At 32.6% G+C, this 20,916-nt stretch overlaps 1 protein-coding gene across 1 annotated transcript in view; it reads left to right on the plus strand.

Annotated features, from left to right (window-relative positions):
• LOC129738256 (uncharacterized) overlaps positions 1 to 20,916 on the plus strand; it is a 57,461-nt gene that overhangs the window by 19,907 nt on the left and 16,638 nt on the right. Inside the window, exons 2-3 of the mRNA XM_055729440.1 lie at positions 11,502 to 11,553; positions 20,508 to 20,698. Coding sequence (XP_055585415.1) covers positions 11,529 to 11,553; positions 20,508 to 20,698 — 216 coding nt within the window. The 5' untranslated portion in view covers positions 11,502 to 11,528. The remainder of the gene's footprint in view (positions 1 to 11,501; positions 11,554 to 20,507; positions 20,699 to 20,916) is intronic.

Below are 20,916 nucleotides of genomic sequence, written 5' to 3' on the forward strand. Positions count from 1 at the left end.
TCAAAACTTATAATCAGAGTATAAAATGTTGGCGTTGATTTGTGAGCTTAATACCAATTCTTGAGTTGTCATATTAAAAAAATAGATATTTTTTTTTATTTTTCAAAAGAGTTTATGTTGAAAAAGTATATTAAGACCCCGTTCGATTTTGGCAACATGCCAGAACATTTTGTATAGCCAAAACCGAACAATTTTTCGCACAATTGTTTTTTTCACATATTACTAAAAAAAAGTCATTACAAGATATTATCATTAACATAATTGTTAGTCAATTTTTGAACATTTTAAGTTAAATTTAATTTTTTATTATGTTTATTGTGCATTTGATATTTTTCTTGTTTTGTTTAAAATGCTTGCTTTTTTTGGTCGTATTTGCTGTTTTTGTTATACTCCATAAATTTTTGATAAATTTTTGTCATTTTTATTCTTTCGTTTGTATTTGCGTTTTAATTGTATGAAAATTTCATCATTTTGGTCATATATGGATTCTTAATAATTTTTCAAAAGTTTTCTTTTTATTGTTGTTTTTTATCAGCAACGTTATAACGTTATAACTAAATTATACGGGTCTTATCATTACGGAAATTTATAAGGAAGTGTCGTTCGATGATCGATGTTGCTAAAGTCAAAAGTTGTTAAAATTAAGATTTTTTTTTTTAGAATTCTGAAACCATTGTTTAATATAGATTTGATTTCATTAAAAATAATTACTAGTGTGATGTAGATTTTCTTTTTTAAAACGGCACTGCAGTCTATTTTCGAACTGATGACTATTTTATTTCATCCAAAACGTTTCGAACCTAGGGTGGTCTCATCCTCAGGGAAAACTACAAAGTTGTACAATTTTTTTTGAGTTAATGGATTTGAGCATAATCTGTCTTGTCCTACTTACAACATGGTCATCTTTATGTGGCTTTTGTGAAGACAATTTGTCTGGCTTGTAGATTTTCCTGTTCGAACTGGTTGATTTTTTGAATTGGTGTTTTTATGATATAATTTTTAAACTTATCTTATCAATAATTCAAAAAAATGATAAATTTGAAACTTTTTCGCAAATGTTGAAAATTTTCTTATTTTGCTGATTTTGAAAGGTGATTTGCTGATCTAAAACAGTGCCAGACATTGGTATTCAAAAAGCCACATAAAGATGACCATATTGTAAGTAGGGTAATACAGATTATGCTCAAATCCATAAACTCAAAAAATATGTACAACTTTGTAGTTTTCCCTGAGTATGAGACCAACCTAATGTCTTAATTTTAAAAGTCAAAAATACCAATTTGGAATAAATAATATTAATTCAAAATTATCCCGGAACCATGTTCTTCTCTATTCCCTAGTCGAAATTTGGAGCCAAATCGATATTTCCTGTTGATGTTTTGGTTTTGCAAAGTTGGACATTTTTGGAGTTTGTGACGCTTGACGACGAACGTGTTAATGTATTGTTAAAAACAATTTTTTTTTTCTTAAAATTTCACTTTATTATTTCAGCCTTCGATTTTCAGGCGTTCTTTCTTTATTTTGATTCAATTTTTTTTATTTTGCTTTGAGTCAGATCATTTCTCGCGTGAGCTTTCATTACGTCGTATGAAACGAAATGTAAACATACAGTTTCATTACCAAAAAATATAAAAACTGACATTCATTTATAACATTTGAAGTTCAAACTACATATTTTATATGAGCAATACAAATTTAAAGTTATTTTGCTAATTTTTGCACTAGTTTTCTGAGAATTCTTAAAATGTTTCATACGACGTAATGAAAGCTCACACGAGATACACTCATTTCGGATATTTTTTTATTAGATTGAAATTTTAAAATAAATTTAGTTTTTCGTCAACATTTTAAAATGAATTCTAATTTCGATGAGGTATAACTTCATAACTGAACAGAAATGTCTGCAGATCAGCTGATCCGTTTGAATTTAATTGAGAAAACTATACTGTATCGGTATTAATGAAACTCTTATGACAAAGTCATGCGTTTAAAGGTTTAGAAAATATTGGACTTTCAATTTTATAATTCAATTTAAACTCAACAACGGAGATGGTTTCAAAAATACATTTAAGGGGGGGGGGGGGGGGGGGGGTAGGGTCTAACAGGTATAAAAAAACACCATTTTCACGATTTTTTTCTAGAGCTATCGTTCAAACAAATGTATTCAAATTTTTTGCATTATACAAAGCATTGTTAAAAGAACATTTAGTAATTTTTTCGTAGAAAAATATTGAAAAATGAGCCGGTGACGGAGCACGTTCGATGATGCCTTTTAGAAAACAGGATTTGCGGTGGACACTGTATCTCAGCACAGAATCATCTGAAGTCCAAAAATCAGAGCAAAATATTTTTAATAGATGTTTTTCTGGACCCCAACGTTTTTATTTAACTTAAAAATTTTTTTATGAAATTTTTGTGGCTGTTTGAAGTAAAAACTACGATTTTTTACGAAAAAATCCGCCATTTTTTACCTGTAAAATCTTCCCAAAGTAAAAAAAATCAAAAAAGAAAAACGTTGGGGTCTGGTATTTTATATGTAGAAAATATGTTCCAAATTTGAAGAGAATCGGAAAAGTAGTTTTCAAATGACGAAGTCCACGGACTTTAAAAATGTGCTTTCGAGAAAAACGCGTTTGAAGTTTTTGCTCTTGCTTTCTTGCAGTATTAGATAGGAGGAGATAAAAGCCTATAATTTCTACAGTTTTGCTTCAATTGACTTGAAAATTTGACACAACATTCTTGAAATGTTTTACAATAAGAAAATAAAAAAATAAAAAAATCGATTTTTTGAAAGTGTTAGACCCTACCCCCCCTTAAGATTTGCTTGGACTCCGATAATTCATACTTTTCTTTTTTCACTTAAATGATAGCTTTTAAAAAATTAAGGTTTTCGACGAATTAATCAACAGAATTCTTACTTCGATGAGGTTTAAAAAACAAAGATTACCGTCTTAGCCGATTTAGGCTCTTCAGACTGAATTTTGAGAGAAATTTTTTGAAACTATTTTACTACTCCAGCAATAAGGCCGTAAAAAATTTGAAATCTTTCTTTTGTTACATTGGAGTTTACACATCGGGAGGAAAAATTTAATAAAAAATCATAAACATATTCAATAAACTGAAACAAATTGCAAATAAAACTTGTATGCAATAAACTTGTATTTAACGTACATTGCGAAAAATAGAAAAACGGAAATATTTTAGAACGAAAATTTGATAAAATCTCGAATACAAAAGGAGAAACAATTCTTATTTTTTACAGTTTTAATTACCCTATACTTCATTTATTTCCTGCCTCAAGGTTTCGGAGAAATCTAAGGAGGGGGAAGGGGTTGACAAATGAAGAATAATAAATTTTGTTCCGGCCAAAAAAAAACACGAAAATGTCATACGTTTGAATGTATTCAACATATCTTACTTATTACAAAAATTGCTTTAAAAAAATTGGACAAAGTTTAGAAATTGCATTTTCACAGCTTTTATACAATTTTAAGATTGAAATACAATTTGAACTGAACCTGGACGTCACATTGGATTAAATTTTGTAACACTTTGATATAATTTCATTCACATGTTATCATTTAGTCTTCATAAACAGTCTTAGACTTGAAAACTATTTTAACAAAAGATTCTATTCAATTTCAAATACACTTTTGCTTGTCAAATAGTGCAGTATGAGTGTTGTCGAAAGTTATTTGTGTTTTAACAAAACAAAAATCTGTGTTTTGTTATTTGACCCTTAAATGAAATGAAATTAATCAAAAAGTCATATGAAACTTCGACAAAATGAGTCATTCTTACTGTTTCTTATGAATATAACTAATGCAATTTTTAATGAATTGGAGTAAGAAATCCAAAGTAAAAGTTTACTTCAAAATTCTTTTTTGTTTTGAGAATTTATGTAAACTTGAGAAATGCTATAGAATCTTTTTTGTTTTTAATTTTTAACACGATTTCGAAAAATTCCATCTCAACTCACAATTTTATAAAAATAATCCGAATTTTAACTTTTGTTAAGTTTTAAGAAAATCTTAAGTACGTTTTGACTCCAAATTCAATTTTAAAACAATTGGGCCATAATAACAATTTTTGCACACCTTTTTTAAATTTAAAGTATTTTCGTTTTTTGGATGAAAACGGAATTTAATGTGATCTATTTAAGAAAATTTGACTTTATTTAAATGATTTTATCAGTTTAAACAAAAAAAAATATTAGCAATAGTACAGTGTTGAAACCCTTATAGTTTTCCAACGATTCTCTACGTGTTCAATTCAAATTCATGTTAGAATATGACAGAGCTTGAACAATGTTGGTCTTATCACATTCAAATTTTTAAGGTATAATATCATATAGAGCAGGAGTGAGCAACCTTTTGAACCCACGATCCAATTTAATTTCGAAATCTTGTCGGCGGGCCGCACATAAAAAAAAATTAATAATTAGCTGAGCTTCACGTGAACTTCTATTACCACAAATTTTTGGCGAAAACAAATCTGAGAAAGGAAAGATAAAACGAATTCGCATGTTTAAAAACAGAAATTCAACACGACTTTTTAAATACCCGATAATTGAAAAGGTACATCACTAAATCTTTGTCAATTTAAAATTCACTCAATTTTTCAACAGTACTGCTTGGCGAACATTCGTTCTTACAACTTTCTTGTTCAAACTAACTTTATTCGTCATCCTTTTCATTTGAAAATCTTTTGGAGCTAAACTAAACTAAACTAAAATCTAAGAGTATGAATAATATATATTTGAGGAAATCACCGTATTCTTAGCGTTGGACCTTGAATCGGTAATTGATTTTCTATGATTTTTTCACAATATTTATTCCTAGAATATAAACGGTAAAAACGCTGTTTTTTTTTTTTAATTGAAGCTCTGTATTGAATAATTGCATTGAGTTGATGAGCAAGATTGTCGAAATTACAGAGAAATGTCCAATTTCACAAAGTTTTAAGCAACTATCCTAAAAACTACATTCTTGTTCATAGAACTTTTGTCAGATTTTTTTAAATTTTTAATATCATTTAGATATCATTGGGATAGGATTTCTAAAGCTTTATTATGACTTTGGTAATGTGAAATGCGAATTTTAACTACAATTACTCAATTGAGGGGCCATGCAAATATTACGTTACACAATTTTCGATCATTTTCAAATCCCCCTCCCTTCTACGCAACATTTTCTATACAAAATTCACAGAGCGTATCAAACTTTTATACCCCCTCCCCCCCTAAACGCGTTACGTATTATTTGAATGGTCCCTTATCGCTGTTTGTTATAAATTTGTTCTATTAAATTTCTGATAAAAGCATCACAGTTAATCTTCAAAAACCTTTTAGGTCGAATCACAGAATTTCAGATATCTATTGTTAGTATCAAGAACTAATAATATTTGTCAGTGACTTTGATGCCGGCTGATTCATGTTGATAAAAAAATCAAAAATCGTTCACTCGGGCTCTATTATTAAACTTTCAAAATTTTCGTCAATATTTAAAAATAAAATATATTTCACAAGGTTTCGGTTTGATTTTTTGCCTCTACTTAAATGCAAGCCTTTTGCCGAATTGGATAGATTTATTTTTAAAAAATTATCTGCTGAGCATATCTTTTATCATACAACTTAATTTTTGATTGTAACAAAAATGACTTCATTAACGGTCTTTGAAACTCCTTTGAGCATGCGTAGCTTCCGATTTTCAACTGCTCTTCCCATTCACTTAAACGGATTTTGCTTTTCAAATTGGTAGGAGTAAAATAATAAGGGAAAAATTCCAATATTACGTTTTGCCAATAAAGAATATTGCATTTATGCCTTAAACAGAACATAATAAATGCTTAAAATTTAAGAAAAAAGTTGACAATCCGGATGATTGTGGGGAAAATGCAGATTAGTGCATATTTGATTAGGTCATATAAATTTTCCTAAAAAACTATTGTAGAAAAAAGTTAAGGCTCAAAAATTTGAAAAAGCTTCGCGAATTGCTCATCCCTGATATAGAGTAATTTAAGACGTTCAGAGTTTTTGTGAAGGAAGGCTCCCCTACAAAAGGACCACTTTTTTTAAACTGATGATTTTTTAAATAGTTTCATTCAAGATTGATGCACACTTTTAACATGATGAGATGATTTATTGTAATTTCAAACAAATTTTGCTAAAATAAAGTCGTAAAAGAGCTTTCAAAGAAAATAAATGTAACATATGTAACACATACACTCCCAGAGTTTTAATGCTCGATATTCTCCAATGGTTGTCAGTGAAACAGAGAATTGCATATTACAGCTTAATGTTAACATATAAAATGGAAAATGGAATGTTATCATGCTATTTAACGGTCAGCCTGCAATACGGAATCAAGATTCACAGATACAGCACTAGAAGAGTACAAGACTTCAAAGTGCTGAATATTAAAAAAGAGATGAGCAAACGCTCTCTTTTCTGCAATGGATTGAAAATGTTCAGCAACCTACCGTCGAGCATTAAAGATAGTTTATATACACTTGTTTGAAAGTGACTATACAATATATAAAACAGACTGTTTGAAAATATGACCAATTCTGATAAGGATCAACTTATGAAAGTGAAGGAATCAGTCGAACAATCACATGTTAAATTGTTTGGTGAAAGACATACTCTGGGCTAAGACGAAGTTAGCCGTACAGAAAAAGAAAATTTAAAAACATAAAATTATCCTAAGAATTAAATGTCCTTTCCACTTCCAGAAAAGCGCATGGAGTGGAAGAAGGACCCAAATGGCCCTAAGATGCCATCACGAAAAAAAACCTTCAACCGGCAAGAACATTCTCAAAGCAATTTTCACCGAGATTGTTAAACTAGCTAGATTTGATATAATAATATTATTTAAAGACACCTGTAATGTACTTCCAAATAAGTTTGAAGAAACAATTGATTATTGAATTGAAGATCCGTTCCCTTTTTTATAAAATGGGCCCCAAATTGTTTGCAAAATCGGTTGTACGGACAATCATTTACCATTTTAATAAGAGGGAGCTCTCATTCTCAAATACTCAAAACTGAATTCAAATTTATCTGTTTCTGGAATATTCATCAAGACAACCGTGAAAATATTCAATTTAAATTCATTAAAATTCGAAGTGAAATTTTACCAAAGGTACATGGAAGATTGCAAGATTTCACGATTATTGGTTTAAATTGTAAAAAACATTTTTTTTTTAATTTTGAAAAGTTTCTAGTTAAAAAAAATAAAAATATAAGAGAATATTGAGAACTTTCAACATTTAATGATTGAAAAATTTGATGGGCCAAAATTGTTGTTTTTCATCAAAAATAGTTCAATTAAAAAAAAAAAACAGAGTCACTGTCGTTGTTATTTAGAAAAAGAAAATTCAGTAAATAATATTTTTATGGAAAACTATAGTCAAGCCACTATTTTTTGTAAAAGTGTATGGAATACAGTGAATCCTCGATTTTTTCCATCCCTCATAATGCATTTTCTGGTGACAAATTGAGGACAGTGATAAAATCGGGTTATTTTTAAAATCTTTTTTTTTAAATTCTGTTGAAATTGATCCGAAAATATAATAACTGTGTCATTAAAAACAGTGTAAACAGTTTTTGTGTGCTATATAAAAAAAACCCCTACACTGTATAGTTGATAAATAAATGAGTAATGTCTCTTTTTCATCAACGTGTTTCTATGTATTTAAAAACACTCTGTTTCAACCGTTACTATCTAGAAAAATGAATGATCCCCAGTAGTGGTTAAAATCTCAATGACCTTATAAAAAAAATTAAAATTAGAACAAAAAATGAAATGTTTCAAACAGCTTCCAATCAACAAATCAAAACGGCCAACTGAGGGAACATTACTTCTGCTTATTTCAAATGAAGCTGTACGGATGTTGGACTACAGAGAGGATAAATGACGTCCTCTTGTGGTGGCGTATCAGGGAAATTGCTTTGAAGAGAGCTCAAGCGAGGCCCTCAGATCCAAAGAGGTAAAAGAGCAAAGACTTTTGAGTTCATAAGAAAAATCCAGTATAATATATTAAATTTAAATATTTCAACCACTTGAAATCGTTTTTTCTCGAAATAAGCTTTTACGTTTTTTGGAAAAAAATTGTCTTTCTTTGATTTTACCCAAAAAATCTAAAATGGTTTTCTGTGCTGCTATTTCCTTCAATTAAATTAAAAATTCATGATAAATTGGAACTTTTTTACATTTAAGATGGGTAAAATGAATCGAAATTACCAATCTTATCATTCTTTTTTAATGCAAAATAAAAAATTTCAATTTTATGATTGCTAAAAAAATTATAATTTGGGAAATACATTCAAAATTCAAAAATTCTGTGAAATCTGTGAATTTTTCTTAATTCTGTGTTCTGTGACACATAATATGCGATGAATTCAGATTTTCTGTGCTTATAACCCTTAGGCTCCAAGGGTCCAAAAACAAGCTAGTTGACCATATCAATAATTTTTTGTATTGTTACCTTTATTATTTTGAATGTGTTGACCAACTTTATTATTGTTTAACACGTTCGTCGCCACGTCACCCATATTCGGCAGACGGGTGTATTTCCTGGGGGGCCCCGTCACATCAAAAAGCAGGTGACGCTCTCTTACTTGGGTTTACCGCTCAGCTTCGCCACACGTTTCAAATATGGGAGTTTTCCCTGTTTGCTTTCTTGCTCCGAGATTTTCTTTGGACCCGGCAAGTAAAACAGCCAAAATGAGCGTGGCGACGAACGTGTTAAATGCAAAAAAAAGCATTGAAATCGGACATCTCTTTTTGTGTCATTCATGAGTCATCTTCAATATCGCTCTCAATGTAATGAAGCTGTATAATAATGTTGTCAATTGCCGCGACATCAATAAATAATCATCCCAAAAGGAAAAGGTTTAAAAAGGAGAATTTTTACATTAAATCAAATATAGAGACAAAATCGGACAAAAAAAGGTGACAAAACCGGATGGTAGACAAAATCGGGGGCAAACATAATCGGTGCATGACAAAATCTGGTATCACTGTATAACAAATGTGAGATTAAAAATGAAAATTCAAAACCGAATCTGTCGTGGGGATTTTTTTAAATTTAAAATTGAATTTTTTCAAATTGCTTGAAAAATTGAAACTCATGTAGCCCTTTTTATTAAAAAAAAATTATACTCAATTGAACAGTAAAAACTTTTAATATGTTTACAAGTTGAAATGAATTTTAAAAGGTGTAGCAAAGCTCACCAGATCAGCTAAGGGGTTTTTCCATTCAAATTTGACATTTTCAAAATAAATTTCACGATTTTGGTACATCGTACATAAGTAAAAATTAAAAAATAGGTTTAATTGAGGTATGGATTTTCATGGTACATTTCTTCATGTAGAAAAAATTTAATGTTGTTTGATAAAGTTTGAAAACAATTCAATATTGTTTCCAATGTGAAGCCGTATTTAAAAATTTCTATATCACTTTCTAAAAAAACCAAAATTTGGGTATCTGATAAAAATAACCCATCAATGTTTTTCTCAGATACTCAAAACATCTAAATCCTCCGAATGTTCAGCAGTTTGCTTAATTTTTGTTCAATCTTTTCCGTAACAGCCTTAACACATCCCATATTTATTCGATTGCATTTGCCTTACAAGCGCTATCTTGGGTATCACCAATCAAAGTCGTTCCCAGGAGCCACCTTACTTAACCTAGAGAGAGAGAGAGCGACCGAAAACACAATCCTAATCATAAACACTTTGATTAAATCATAACAATAATGGAAGATATGCCACATTAACTAACATCTAACATCGCCAAGCGATGTGGGAATTGGGAGGACCCAACTTTTCCTGGAGGCAGTCAGTGTCGAAACCAAGGCGAAACCGGAACAGCCAAATCAGCAGATAAGGATGGCCCGCGTTTCCGCTTCCGGGGGACCTTCGGAAGCAACAATCGAAAAGCAGAAAATTTTCCCGAGTCACATTAAGTAATATACCGAACGACTGACACCGAGTGCGTTGGCAAAGGCAGCAAACAAACCATAAAAAATAACGACTCCAATCCCAAAAGTCAGTCTTGGGCTAGGGAAAGGGGGATGAAAACTAGCTTCCCCACTAGATGTGTAGACAGTTCCCCCTGTCGGTTTCCATTTGGTTTCGGTCATGTTATTGCTTCCGGTTTGTTTTTTTCTTTTCCTAAGCTCGACGCAAAGGGCAGTTTAGTAGTAGGTTGGAACAAAAAAAAAATAAATGGGACAATCACAGCTCCAGCTGAAAAGTGTGTCGGTTCCATCCATGTTCGGTCCAAGTTTCTACAAACCGACATAAAATTACCCTCCCGGGAGGTCACAAACTTAGTACATTCAGGTATCGGGGAGGTGGGGAGGTCGATGTAGTTCAGCACAAAAAGATGAGGAACCGGGCCCGGGTAACATCAAACTTTTATCGCTGTAATAATATTTACACAGCTTTTCGTCGATAAATCATCATTATGTGATGGTGGTTGGTCCGTCTGTCGGTTGCTGTCCGCCTACCAAAGTTCTTCGGGAGCAGGATCTTTTTTCTGTCCCGGATGCTGTGCGATTGTTAGCCCCCCGAAGAAATAATTCCGAACAAAACTACATCGTTCAAGACATTACGAGTCGAGCTACTGCCACAGTTTGGGAAACATCGCAAGGGGAAAGGGGGGATGACTTGCAGGACAGGAGACTGGGGCTGGGTACATTTTTATGGGCTAACTTTTGGCCCCCCTGGCGATATTTTTTCGCCCCTTCCCATCGCGTCGACTTTAGTGTGTTCGTAGGTTCGTAGAAATTCCTTGCTGAAAAAGGGGCCCAGGGTAAGCTAATTCAGAAGTCGGAATGGAAGTCGAAAATTTATGGGCAGTGGTACAAATAATTTTAAATTATCATCTCCTCCAACATCGGTAAGTAGTAGGTAACAACCTACTAGGTAGAACTGCAACGCGGGAGATATTCCAGTTGATTAACTTACTCAACTTCGGGGAAGTTTTATCGCTCCGATTCAATCTTGTGTGAACATAACCTTATCGGGGTTGATGGATTGCAATTAACTGAAGAAACCGGCGCTCCTTTCTCGGTAAACGCCTCTTTGATTGATAGCGATTGCAGCTTCCCGATTGAGAAAAATTGCTGCTCAAAAATCTTAAATAAAAAATTAGCTTAAAATTTTCAAAAATAATTTAAAGAAAAGTTTAAAAAAGCCTAATTAGACAAGAAAAAGTTTTTTTTTTAATTCAAACAATTTTGTGACTTTTCTGCCTGAAACATCCAAAAACATAATCTTCCTTCTTTTTATTTCCTGATCCCTTAAGAATATATCCAAATGACGATTATAAAATATATTGGAATGGTGTGACTGATTGCGTGATTGTCTTGTGACTAGTTGTTTTAGAAATATTCATTTCGATGTGAAACTAATAACATACGTTTGTTTTTTTTCCTCGGCTCATCTCACGACGACGACAACAAAAACAACAAAAAAAAAATGTTTCGATAGATTCTTCGAGACATTCGTCAAGGACTGATGCAGCTCAATCGAGACTCGAGAGGTAAGTTTTCTTTTTTAAACAATTAAATTGGTTAATGTTTCATTATAGAGTGATATTTTTTCTTTGTCCTACCGGATCAAATTGTTTATAAACATCCAGTGCGATATTGTTTGTAAAAAAAAAGAAAAATTATGAAATTGATAATCATCTGAGAAACAAGTAAAAAAAGTTTTTTTGTGTTTTCCCTCGATTTTTAAATCGTAAATTTTAACAAAGTTTTAAACATATTTAAAACCGCGGGAGATCGTTTTTATTTTCAATGCATAAATTTAACCATAAAAACAGTTGTTGAATAAACTTAAATTCATGAGGTCAGAAACTCATAAACGCCTTTCAGTGACACCAGAACTTTCCTTTGATCGGGTTTCAAAAAATGTACAATTTTGCTTAAGTATTGTGTCCTTGGAACTAGAAAATCACAATCTAAATCCTGACTTATGAGAGGATTCTAAATATTAACTCGCCTTTGAATTCCAACCTGTCTTCTAAACTCGCTTGACGCTCGCATCAATAGATACTTTCAGGCTGTCCTCTCAACTCGCCTTGGAATTCCAAGTTCTTCTCTAAGCTCGTTTGAATTCTTATCGATATAGTCAGGCTGATCTCTAAACTCACTTTTCAATTTTAAATTCGATATGTACTGTCAACTCGCTTGAAATTCTTATCGATTTGTTCAGGCTGTCTTCTTAACTAACTTTTCAATTTCAAATTCGATATATTCTGTCAACTCGCTTGAAATTCTTATCAATATTTTTTGGCTGTCCTCTCAAATTGCCTTTGAATTTCAGGCTGTCCTCTCAATTCGCTTGAAATTATTATCAATTTCTTAAGGCTGTCTTCAAAACTTGCCTTTACATTTCAAGCTGTCGTCTCAACTCGCTTGAAAATCTTATCGATATGTTCAAGCTGTCCTCTAATTTTGCTTTCAAATTCCAAGCTGTCTTCTCAACTCGCTTTAATCCTTATCGAGATGTTCAGGCAGTCCTCTCGACTCGCCTTTAGATTTCAAGCAGTTCTCTCACCTCGATTGAAATTCTTATCGATCTGTTTAGGCTGTCCTCTCGACTCGCCTTTGGATTACAAGCAGTCTTCTCAATTTGTTTGAAATTCTTATTGACATGTTCAGGCTGTCCTCTCGAATCACCTTTGAATGCAAAGATGTCCTCACAACTCGTTTGAAATTTTTATCGATATGTTCAGGCTGTCCTCTCAAAACTCGTCTTTGGATTCCAAACTGTCCACTCAAGTCGCTTGAAATTCTTATCGATATGTTAAGACTGTTCTTTCGATTCGCCTTTGAATTCCAGGCTGTCGCCGCAATCGCTTGAAACTCTCATTGATACGTTCAGGCTGTCCTCTCAACTTTCTTGAAATGGTCATCGATATGTTCAGGATGTACTCTCAACTCGCCTTTGAATTCCAGACTGTTCTCTCGACTCGAATTTGAATTCAAAGCTATGCTCACAACTTTTTTAACATTTTTATCATTATGTCAAGGCTGTCCTCTCAACTCGCTTCTCATTTTCAAGCTATTTTCTTAACATGCTTGAAATCTTATCGAAATGTTCAGGCTGCTCTCTCGAATCGCCTTTTAATTCAATAATGTCCTCACAACTTGTTTCAAATTCTTATCGATATATACAGGCTGTTCTCTCAACTCGTCTTTGAATTCCAAGCTTTCTTCTCAACTCGCTTGAAATTCTTATCGATATGTTCAGGCTGTTCTCTCGATTCACCTTTGGCTGTCATCTCAAATCGCTTGAAATTCTCATCGATATGTTCAGGCTGGCCTCTCAACTCGCTTGAAATGATCATCGATATGTTAAGGCTGTACTCTCCTTTCAATTCCAGACTGTCCTCTCGACTCGCCTTTGACTTCAAAGCTGTCCTCTCAACTCTTTAAATATCCTTTAAATTATGTTCAGGCTGTCCTCTCGACTCGCCACTCATTTTCAAGCTATCCTCTCAACATGCTTGAAATCTTATCGGTATGTTCAGGCTGTCCTCTCGACTTGCCTTGGAATTCCAAGCTTTTCTCTCAACTCGCTTGCAATTTCAATCGATATGTTCAGGCTATCTTCTCAACTCCTTTGAAATGTTCATCGATATGTTCAAGCAGTCCTCTCAACTTGTTTGAAATTCTTATCGACATGTTCAGGCTGTCCTCTCGAATTGCCTTTGAATTCAAAGCTGTCCTCACAACTTGTTTCAAATTCTGATTTATATTTCAAGGATGTCTTCTCGGTTTTCCTTTGAATTTCAGGCTGTCCTCTCAATTCAAACGAAATGGTCATCGTTATGTTAAGGCTGTCCTCTCAACTTGTCTTTGAATTTCATGCTTTCCTCTCAACTCGCTTGACATTCGTATCGCAATGTTCAGGCTGTCCTCTCGATTCACCTTTGAATTCTAGGCTGTCGTCTCAACTCGCTTGAAATTCTCATCGATATGTTCAGGCTGTCCTCTCAACTCGCTTGAAATAGTCATCGATATGTAAAGGCTGTACTCTCAACTCGCTTTTGAATTCCAGACTGTCCTCTCGACTCGCCTTTGAATTCAAACTCTTCTAAAATTCTTATCAATATGCCAAGGCTGTCCTCTCAACTCGCCTTTGCTTTTAAAGTACTCCTCTCAACATGCTTGAATTCTTATCGATATGTTCAGGCTGTCCTCTCGACTCGCCTTAAATTTTAAGGTGTGCTCTAAATTCGCTCGAAATTCCAATCGAAATGTAAAGACTGTCTTTTCAACACGCTTTTGAACTTCAAGCCGTCCTCTCAACTCGCTTGAAATTCTTATCGATATTTTCAGGCTTTCCTCTCGATTCACTTTTGAATTCCAGTCTGTCCTCTCAACTCGCTTCAAATTCTCATCAATATGTTTAGGCTGTACTCTGAACTCGCCTTTGACTTCCAAGCTGTCCTTTCAACTCGCTTGAAATTCTTATTTTTATGTTCAGGCTGTCCTCTCAACTCGCTTGAGATTCTTATCGATATGTTCAAGCTGTCCTCTCAATTTGCTTGAAATGCATATCGATACGCTAGGACTGTCCTCTAGACTCGACTTTGACTTTCAAGCTGTCCTCTCAACCGCTTGAAATTTCTTTTTGATTTGTTTAAGGCTGGCTTCTCAACTCGAAGTTAATTATCAAGTTTTTCTCTCAACTTGCTTGAAATTCTCATCTTTATGCTCAGGCTGTCCTCTCAACTCTCTTGAAATTTTTATCGATATATTCAGCCTGTCCTCTCAAATCGCCTTTGAATTCCAAGCAGTCCGCTCAACTCGCTTGAAATTTTTATCGATATGTTCAGGCTGTCCTCTCAACTCGCTTTAGATTCTAATCGAAATGTTCAGACTGTCCTCTTAATTCGATTGAAAATCTTATCTATATATTCAGGCTGTCATTTCGACTCGCCTTTGTTTTCAAGCTGTCCTCTCAATTCGTTGTTAATTTTTGTTAATTTCTCTCAATTCGCTTTAAATTCGCATCGATATGTTCAGGATGTCCTCTTAGCTCTCTCGAAGTTCTTATCGATATGTTCAGGCTGTCCTCTCAACTCGCATGAAATTGTTATCGATATGTTCCGGCTGTCCTTTCAACTTGCCTTTCAACTGCAAGCTGTCCTTTCAATTCGCTTGAATTTTCATCGATATGTTCAGGCTGTCCTTTCATTCGCCTTTGAGTTCAAAGCTGTCCTCTCCACTCTTTTAAAATTCTTATCGATAAGTCAAGGCTGTCCTCTCAACTCGTTTGGAATTCTAATCGACATGTTCAGGCTGTCCTCTCAACTTGATTGAAATTTTTAACAACATGATCAAGCTGTCATCTTAACTGGTTTTATTGAAAATTCAAACCTTAATCGGAAATTTCGAGATTTTGTTTCAGAACTAAGATGTTTTTTTTTTTAAATCAAATTGTTCAATTTTGATTGAAAAGTCTGATTCTTTAATGGTAATTCTGATTTTAACCTACTGATAAAACAGGTTGTGGATTAAAAACTTAAATTTTTGATATCAAATTAAAACCAACACCAAAATTATCATTCAGGTTTGGAATTGGTGCTTCAAATTTTTGAATGTTTAATTACAATTTTTTGAAAAGTTTGAACGATACAATGAACTCGTAGATGAACAAGAAGCATTTCTGTGGAACTCAAAAAAGGTGATATTTTGAATGTTAAAGGAGACTTGATCCTTCAATATGGGTGCCCTATGCCTTGACAAAACTCTGGCAAAATCTCAAATTAAAAGGTCCTTTGACTATTTTTGGCCATATTAGTTTTCACTTAGCAATGATCAATATCTATTCAAAATAAGAATATAAATTTTTAAACCTTTTAATACATAATCTGAATAATTTGAAGGGATCCCAGAAAAAAAAAGTTTTAATTGGTTTCTTATTAACAAAGTTTAAATTTTGGCAAAAATTGAAGTTCTTCATCCATTTAAAGCCAAAATATCGTTTTTTTTTTAATTTTACACTCAGCATGAATTTGAAAAACTTTGAAAAATATGTGAATGTAGATTTAAGGGTGTCGATGAATGAATGGGAAAAATTTCATGATTTAATTTTGAAAACCGACGGTAAACATATTGCAGATTGACCCAAAAAACTGACCTGTGTAAAATTTCAGCTTAATCCGACGCTCAAAGTTTCGGATGTTTTACCCTCAAATTTACCGATAGTAGTGGGACTAAAGACAAACGGATGGATCGAAATTTGAATTAAGTTGTCTTCAAATTGCACGAAACGTCGAAATCTGGTGTTATCCTAAAAAAAAAGTGCAAAAAAACGACTTTCTGGGACTTTTTTATTTTTCCGAGTCTTTGGTTGTTCCGATTTAGAAAGTCAATGGAACATCAAAAACGGAGAAGTTTCGACCCATTTATATGCTTCCAGTTTTTGAAAAGTTTTTTTGAGTTAATAGTGAAAAAGCAAAGCAAATATCGTTAAAATCACTCTTGTGAAATAGCTCTCAACTTATGATTGGCCTAATGGAAAGGAAAATTTGATAAAAAAAAAATGTAAATCATTGCCGTTTTTCTCGATTCAAAGCGAGCATTCGAAAGTATTTCTCGCCAAAAGTTGATAATAAATAAAAATAAAATTGGATAAAATTCACAGCTCTAAAATGACTCGAATCCAATTTAGTTGGCCGATTTCAAACAACAAAAATACTCCTCTGTGCTATCAAATGCGCAAGAAACCACGCTTTTTGTACCCCAAGGAAGCGTTTAAGGATCACTGCTTTTTATTTAATATATAAATGACAAGAAAAAAAAAATCTTAAACACTCCGATGGTAATTTATTTGCCGATGATACTGAAAGCTGATACGCAAAGATAAAAAATATCAAATTAGGAATATGACATCTGATTGGTGACATTAGATTTTAACTTTGAGTGGATTTCAAATCCTTTATTTGAAGAATTTCTTCAAACGTAAACTAACATAAAGATCATTTTAGAATAAGGTTGGCAGATTGCAGTTTGCCCGGATATTTAGGAAAAAAATTGAAAAAAAACCGAATTTTTACCCAATCCGATTTTATTTTACCAAATCAATAAAAAAAAACAACCTGTGTTATACATTTTTTTTTTTTATTTATGCGGCTGAAACAAAATTTTTCGAGTATTTTTTTTAATAGAAATAATCTTGAAATATTTTTTGGAAGCGTAAAATACGATTTGAAACTTTCTGAAAAGTTTTGTTGAACAAAAAAAAATTTTTTTCGAGACTTTTTTCTTGATATTTGCTGAGTAGTTCTTTGGGTTTCACCAAATTTGCCTAATATTGTCAGGAATTTTGATCGATGCCCTGATTTTGCTGAAAAAAATCTGACAACCTTATTTTAGATCAATTATTTGAATGTTTTTTTGTGGCTTCATAAATCCAAATAAATATTCTCGTTTCACTTTGAATCAATATTGACAGTTTTCATAGAATTTTGTGCTGATTCTTCTACAATTTTTTTGTTTAGGATTTTGAAATCATTTTTAAAGTTATTCAGCATCAAGAAGAAAACTTGAAATTTTTATTTAAGAAATTGTGTTTGAGAAATAAACTATAAAAATGATAAACAAGTTCTTTGATTTCAATAATTTATCATTCAATTGATGTGAAAAATTATCGAAAGAAATCAAAATTGACAAATAAGATTTTGCAAAGCAGTATCGACATTAAAATTGACTTGAGAAATTTTAACATCCACATCAAATGCAGTTCTGAAACAGAAATAATAACAGAAAAATCCAAATTCAAAATTCTGTACTCTGTTGAAAATATTTATAAAGAACTTGAATGGTTTTGGTTGAAAAAACTATTTTTTCAATCGAAGATATGGACCAAGGTCCATTAAAAAATTTAAATAGAAAACTTTAACACGATTTTGGACCTTAATTTCAAAAATTAAAAAGAAGAAAAATTATAAATAATATTTGAAACTCATGGTTCAGAATCAAGTCAAAATCAGAACTATCGCCAAACAACATACATGATTGTTGAACATGAAGTTTGAAAAATCTTTTTCTGAAAATGAAATAATTTTTTTTTTTTTGTAGAGAAATGAATCCAACTGTGTTAGATGAAATTTCAGGGACTAGATAAGAGAAAATCGATATTGAAAAACATGCGAAAAAAAATCACCCTGTCTCCCGGTAGGACTTGAACCCACATCTTGCGCCTCTCCGGGGCCCATGTATTAACATTCTACTACAGGAGACCAACCTGGCGCCAGGTTGGTCTCCTGTAGTAGAATGTTAATACATGGGCCCCGGAGAGGCGCAAGATGTGGGTTCAAGTCCTACCGGGAGACAAGGCGAATTTTTTTCGCATGTTTTTCAATATCGATTTTCTCTTATCTAGTCCCTGAAATTTCATCTAACACAGTTGGGTTCATTTCTCTACAAAAAAAAAAGTTTCGCTGACTGAATGTTTGAGTCAAGACCCATCTCTGGGTCGCAGTTTAAAAAAAATAAAAATGAAATTATATTTTTGGAATGTTAGTGAAATTTTTCCACTTAATTTTTAATTTTTTTAAGCCTGGTGAAAGAAGTTTGAATTTACATCTTATGATTAAATTAATTACAATTCTAACTAAAACAAATAATGTTGATCGTTTTTCAAATCCATTTATTTTAAAGTTCAGATTAAACATTTAGAATTCTTATTTTATGCTTAAAAAATTTTTATTTCTCTTTTTCAAAATTTTTCATCTCAATATCAGGGCGGTATCCGGGAAAATTGGGTCAAAATCCAGAAACTTTTTTAAACAAATTCAGGGAAAAAAAACTTTTAAAACATATTTTAATTAAATTTTTGAAGGTGATGAAAAAGTGTTAGACATAGGATATCAAAGAAAAACTGAATGTAAGCCGTGAATAATTACTCCAATTTATTCCATGATTTCAAATTTTTCATCATGAAAACCCAATCGATTTTACTAAATTGAGGCTCAAATTAGGTACGAATTTATTAGATAACATTTTATATATATATTTTTTTAAATTTATTTTATAAATATACCCTTGAACAGATGATAAAAAATAGATCAGAAAGAGAAAAACTTATATTTGAAACCCGCGATCTAATTAGTCACAATCAACACTGAAATATTCGGCACCACGAAGAATGGTTTTGAACTAAAATAATCTGAAAACTTAGTTTGCTTTCAAATATTAAACCATTTAAAAAATTTATCAAGTCTTTCTTGAACCTTTTTTAGTTCAACCAAAACTTTAGAAGTAAAAATTACAAGTAGGATCATGTCCAAATTCATAAGAGTCCTTTTCTTCTTGTTGAGATGTGAGTTGATTTTTTATTGCCGGTCGAGTGCCTTTTTCTTCTATCTGGTATTTTATAAAAATGACAAAAAAAATCGTTTCACTTGAGATCCCCAAATCAGATTAAAATAAAAACAAGTTGCTACTGTTGAGAATTTCATTTTTCTCCTTCCTGTGTAAATCGGTCCAAGTGATTGAATATTTACAACCAATCGGTCAGAAGAGCAGGGAATTATTTCTTCGAGCATTTCCGGAAACAATTTTTCGGATCCAATCAATCGGAACTTCCGCTGGGAGCTTCATTATGGACAACACTCGATGGTTCGGTTTCAGTTTTTTTTCCTCAAACATAGAAACAGACATCCATTGAAGGAAGCATTCATTCATACATTCAGTAGGAACCAATAGATTGACCCTTCAGTGTGTAGGAGAAAAAAAATTGAAAAAGATGGAACATTCAAACTGGATTAGAAATCATCGCTTCAATCAACTTTTGGCACTTTCTCGTACTGGGGAAAAGTCTTGCTCTGACAAGGGTAGTTGTTCAAATGCTTGGAACTGAAAACTTTTTTTTTTTTTGTTATTTTCAATTCAAATTTTAAACTCGTAAATATTTTTTGAAAATCTTAAAAACTGTCTGAATCCTACTTTTACCTTATGAGTCAAGAAGCTCAACTCTTGAAACAAACAAAAAAAAACAGATTTCATGGATCATTTTTTCCTTTTTCGTTTCGACTTCATATTTCGACAACCGACAAGAGAACTTGGCAAATCGATTGATTGCATCCAATCAAACGATTGCCCTGCCGGGAATTGACTTATGTTGTTCCGGGGGAGGATTCGTTTCGGAAATTTTGCCATGGTTTTTGTTTGTGGTTGCATTTTCGAGGGTCCTTAACAGCAGCAGAGAAGGTTTCGGAAGCTATAAATGTTTTAGAAATTTGGTTTTCACAAACCACACCCTAATGTTCTTAGGTATTAATATTTTTTTTGGTAAGTGGGTGAAATAAAAGAATTGGTAGAAACTCTTTTTTTTATTTTCTCTTTCGATAAGTCTTTTCATTCTAACGTCTTTTTGAAAACGATGGAACTTCTTGTAAAAATAAAATCTACAGTTCAAAATCCTTAAATAGCCTAAAATAGTAATAAATATCTTTCAAAAAAAATCTTCCAGATGACACCTACATGTACGACGATGCGATTGTTACCAGTAGTGGGATGCGGATGCCCCATCAGGGTCACTGGTATGATGAGCCCCCGTATGAGAGCGATCCGGATGATTTCCTGATGTCCGGGATGCGGTACGCAGGAGGTGGAGGCGTGGGCGTTGGAGGAGCGCCAGGAGGGCCCTCGGCCACGATACAGGTGAGTGATTTTTTCTTTGTGAACGATTCTGATTTCTATTGGTTATGATAAAAAATTATTGTAGGCATTAAACATGACTGTTACCGAGACATAGAACTTTGATCGGGATTTTGTCAAACGAGTTTTGTTGAAATTTAGGTAAAAACTATTCTACTTATCAGGTGTTTTTTTCAATTGATAAACATATTTTTACAAAACCATATATATTTTTAAAATTA

The sequence above is a fragment of the Uranotaenia lowii genome, chromosome 1 (assembly GCF_029784155.1).
Source record: "Uranotaenia lowii strain MFRU-FL chromosome 1, ASM2978415v1, whole genome shotgun sequence".
Classification (NCBI taxonomy): Eukaryota; Metazoa; Arthropoda; class Insecta; order Diptera; family Culicidae; genus Uranotaenia; species Uranotaenia lowii.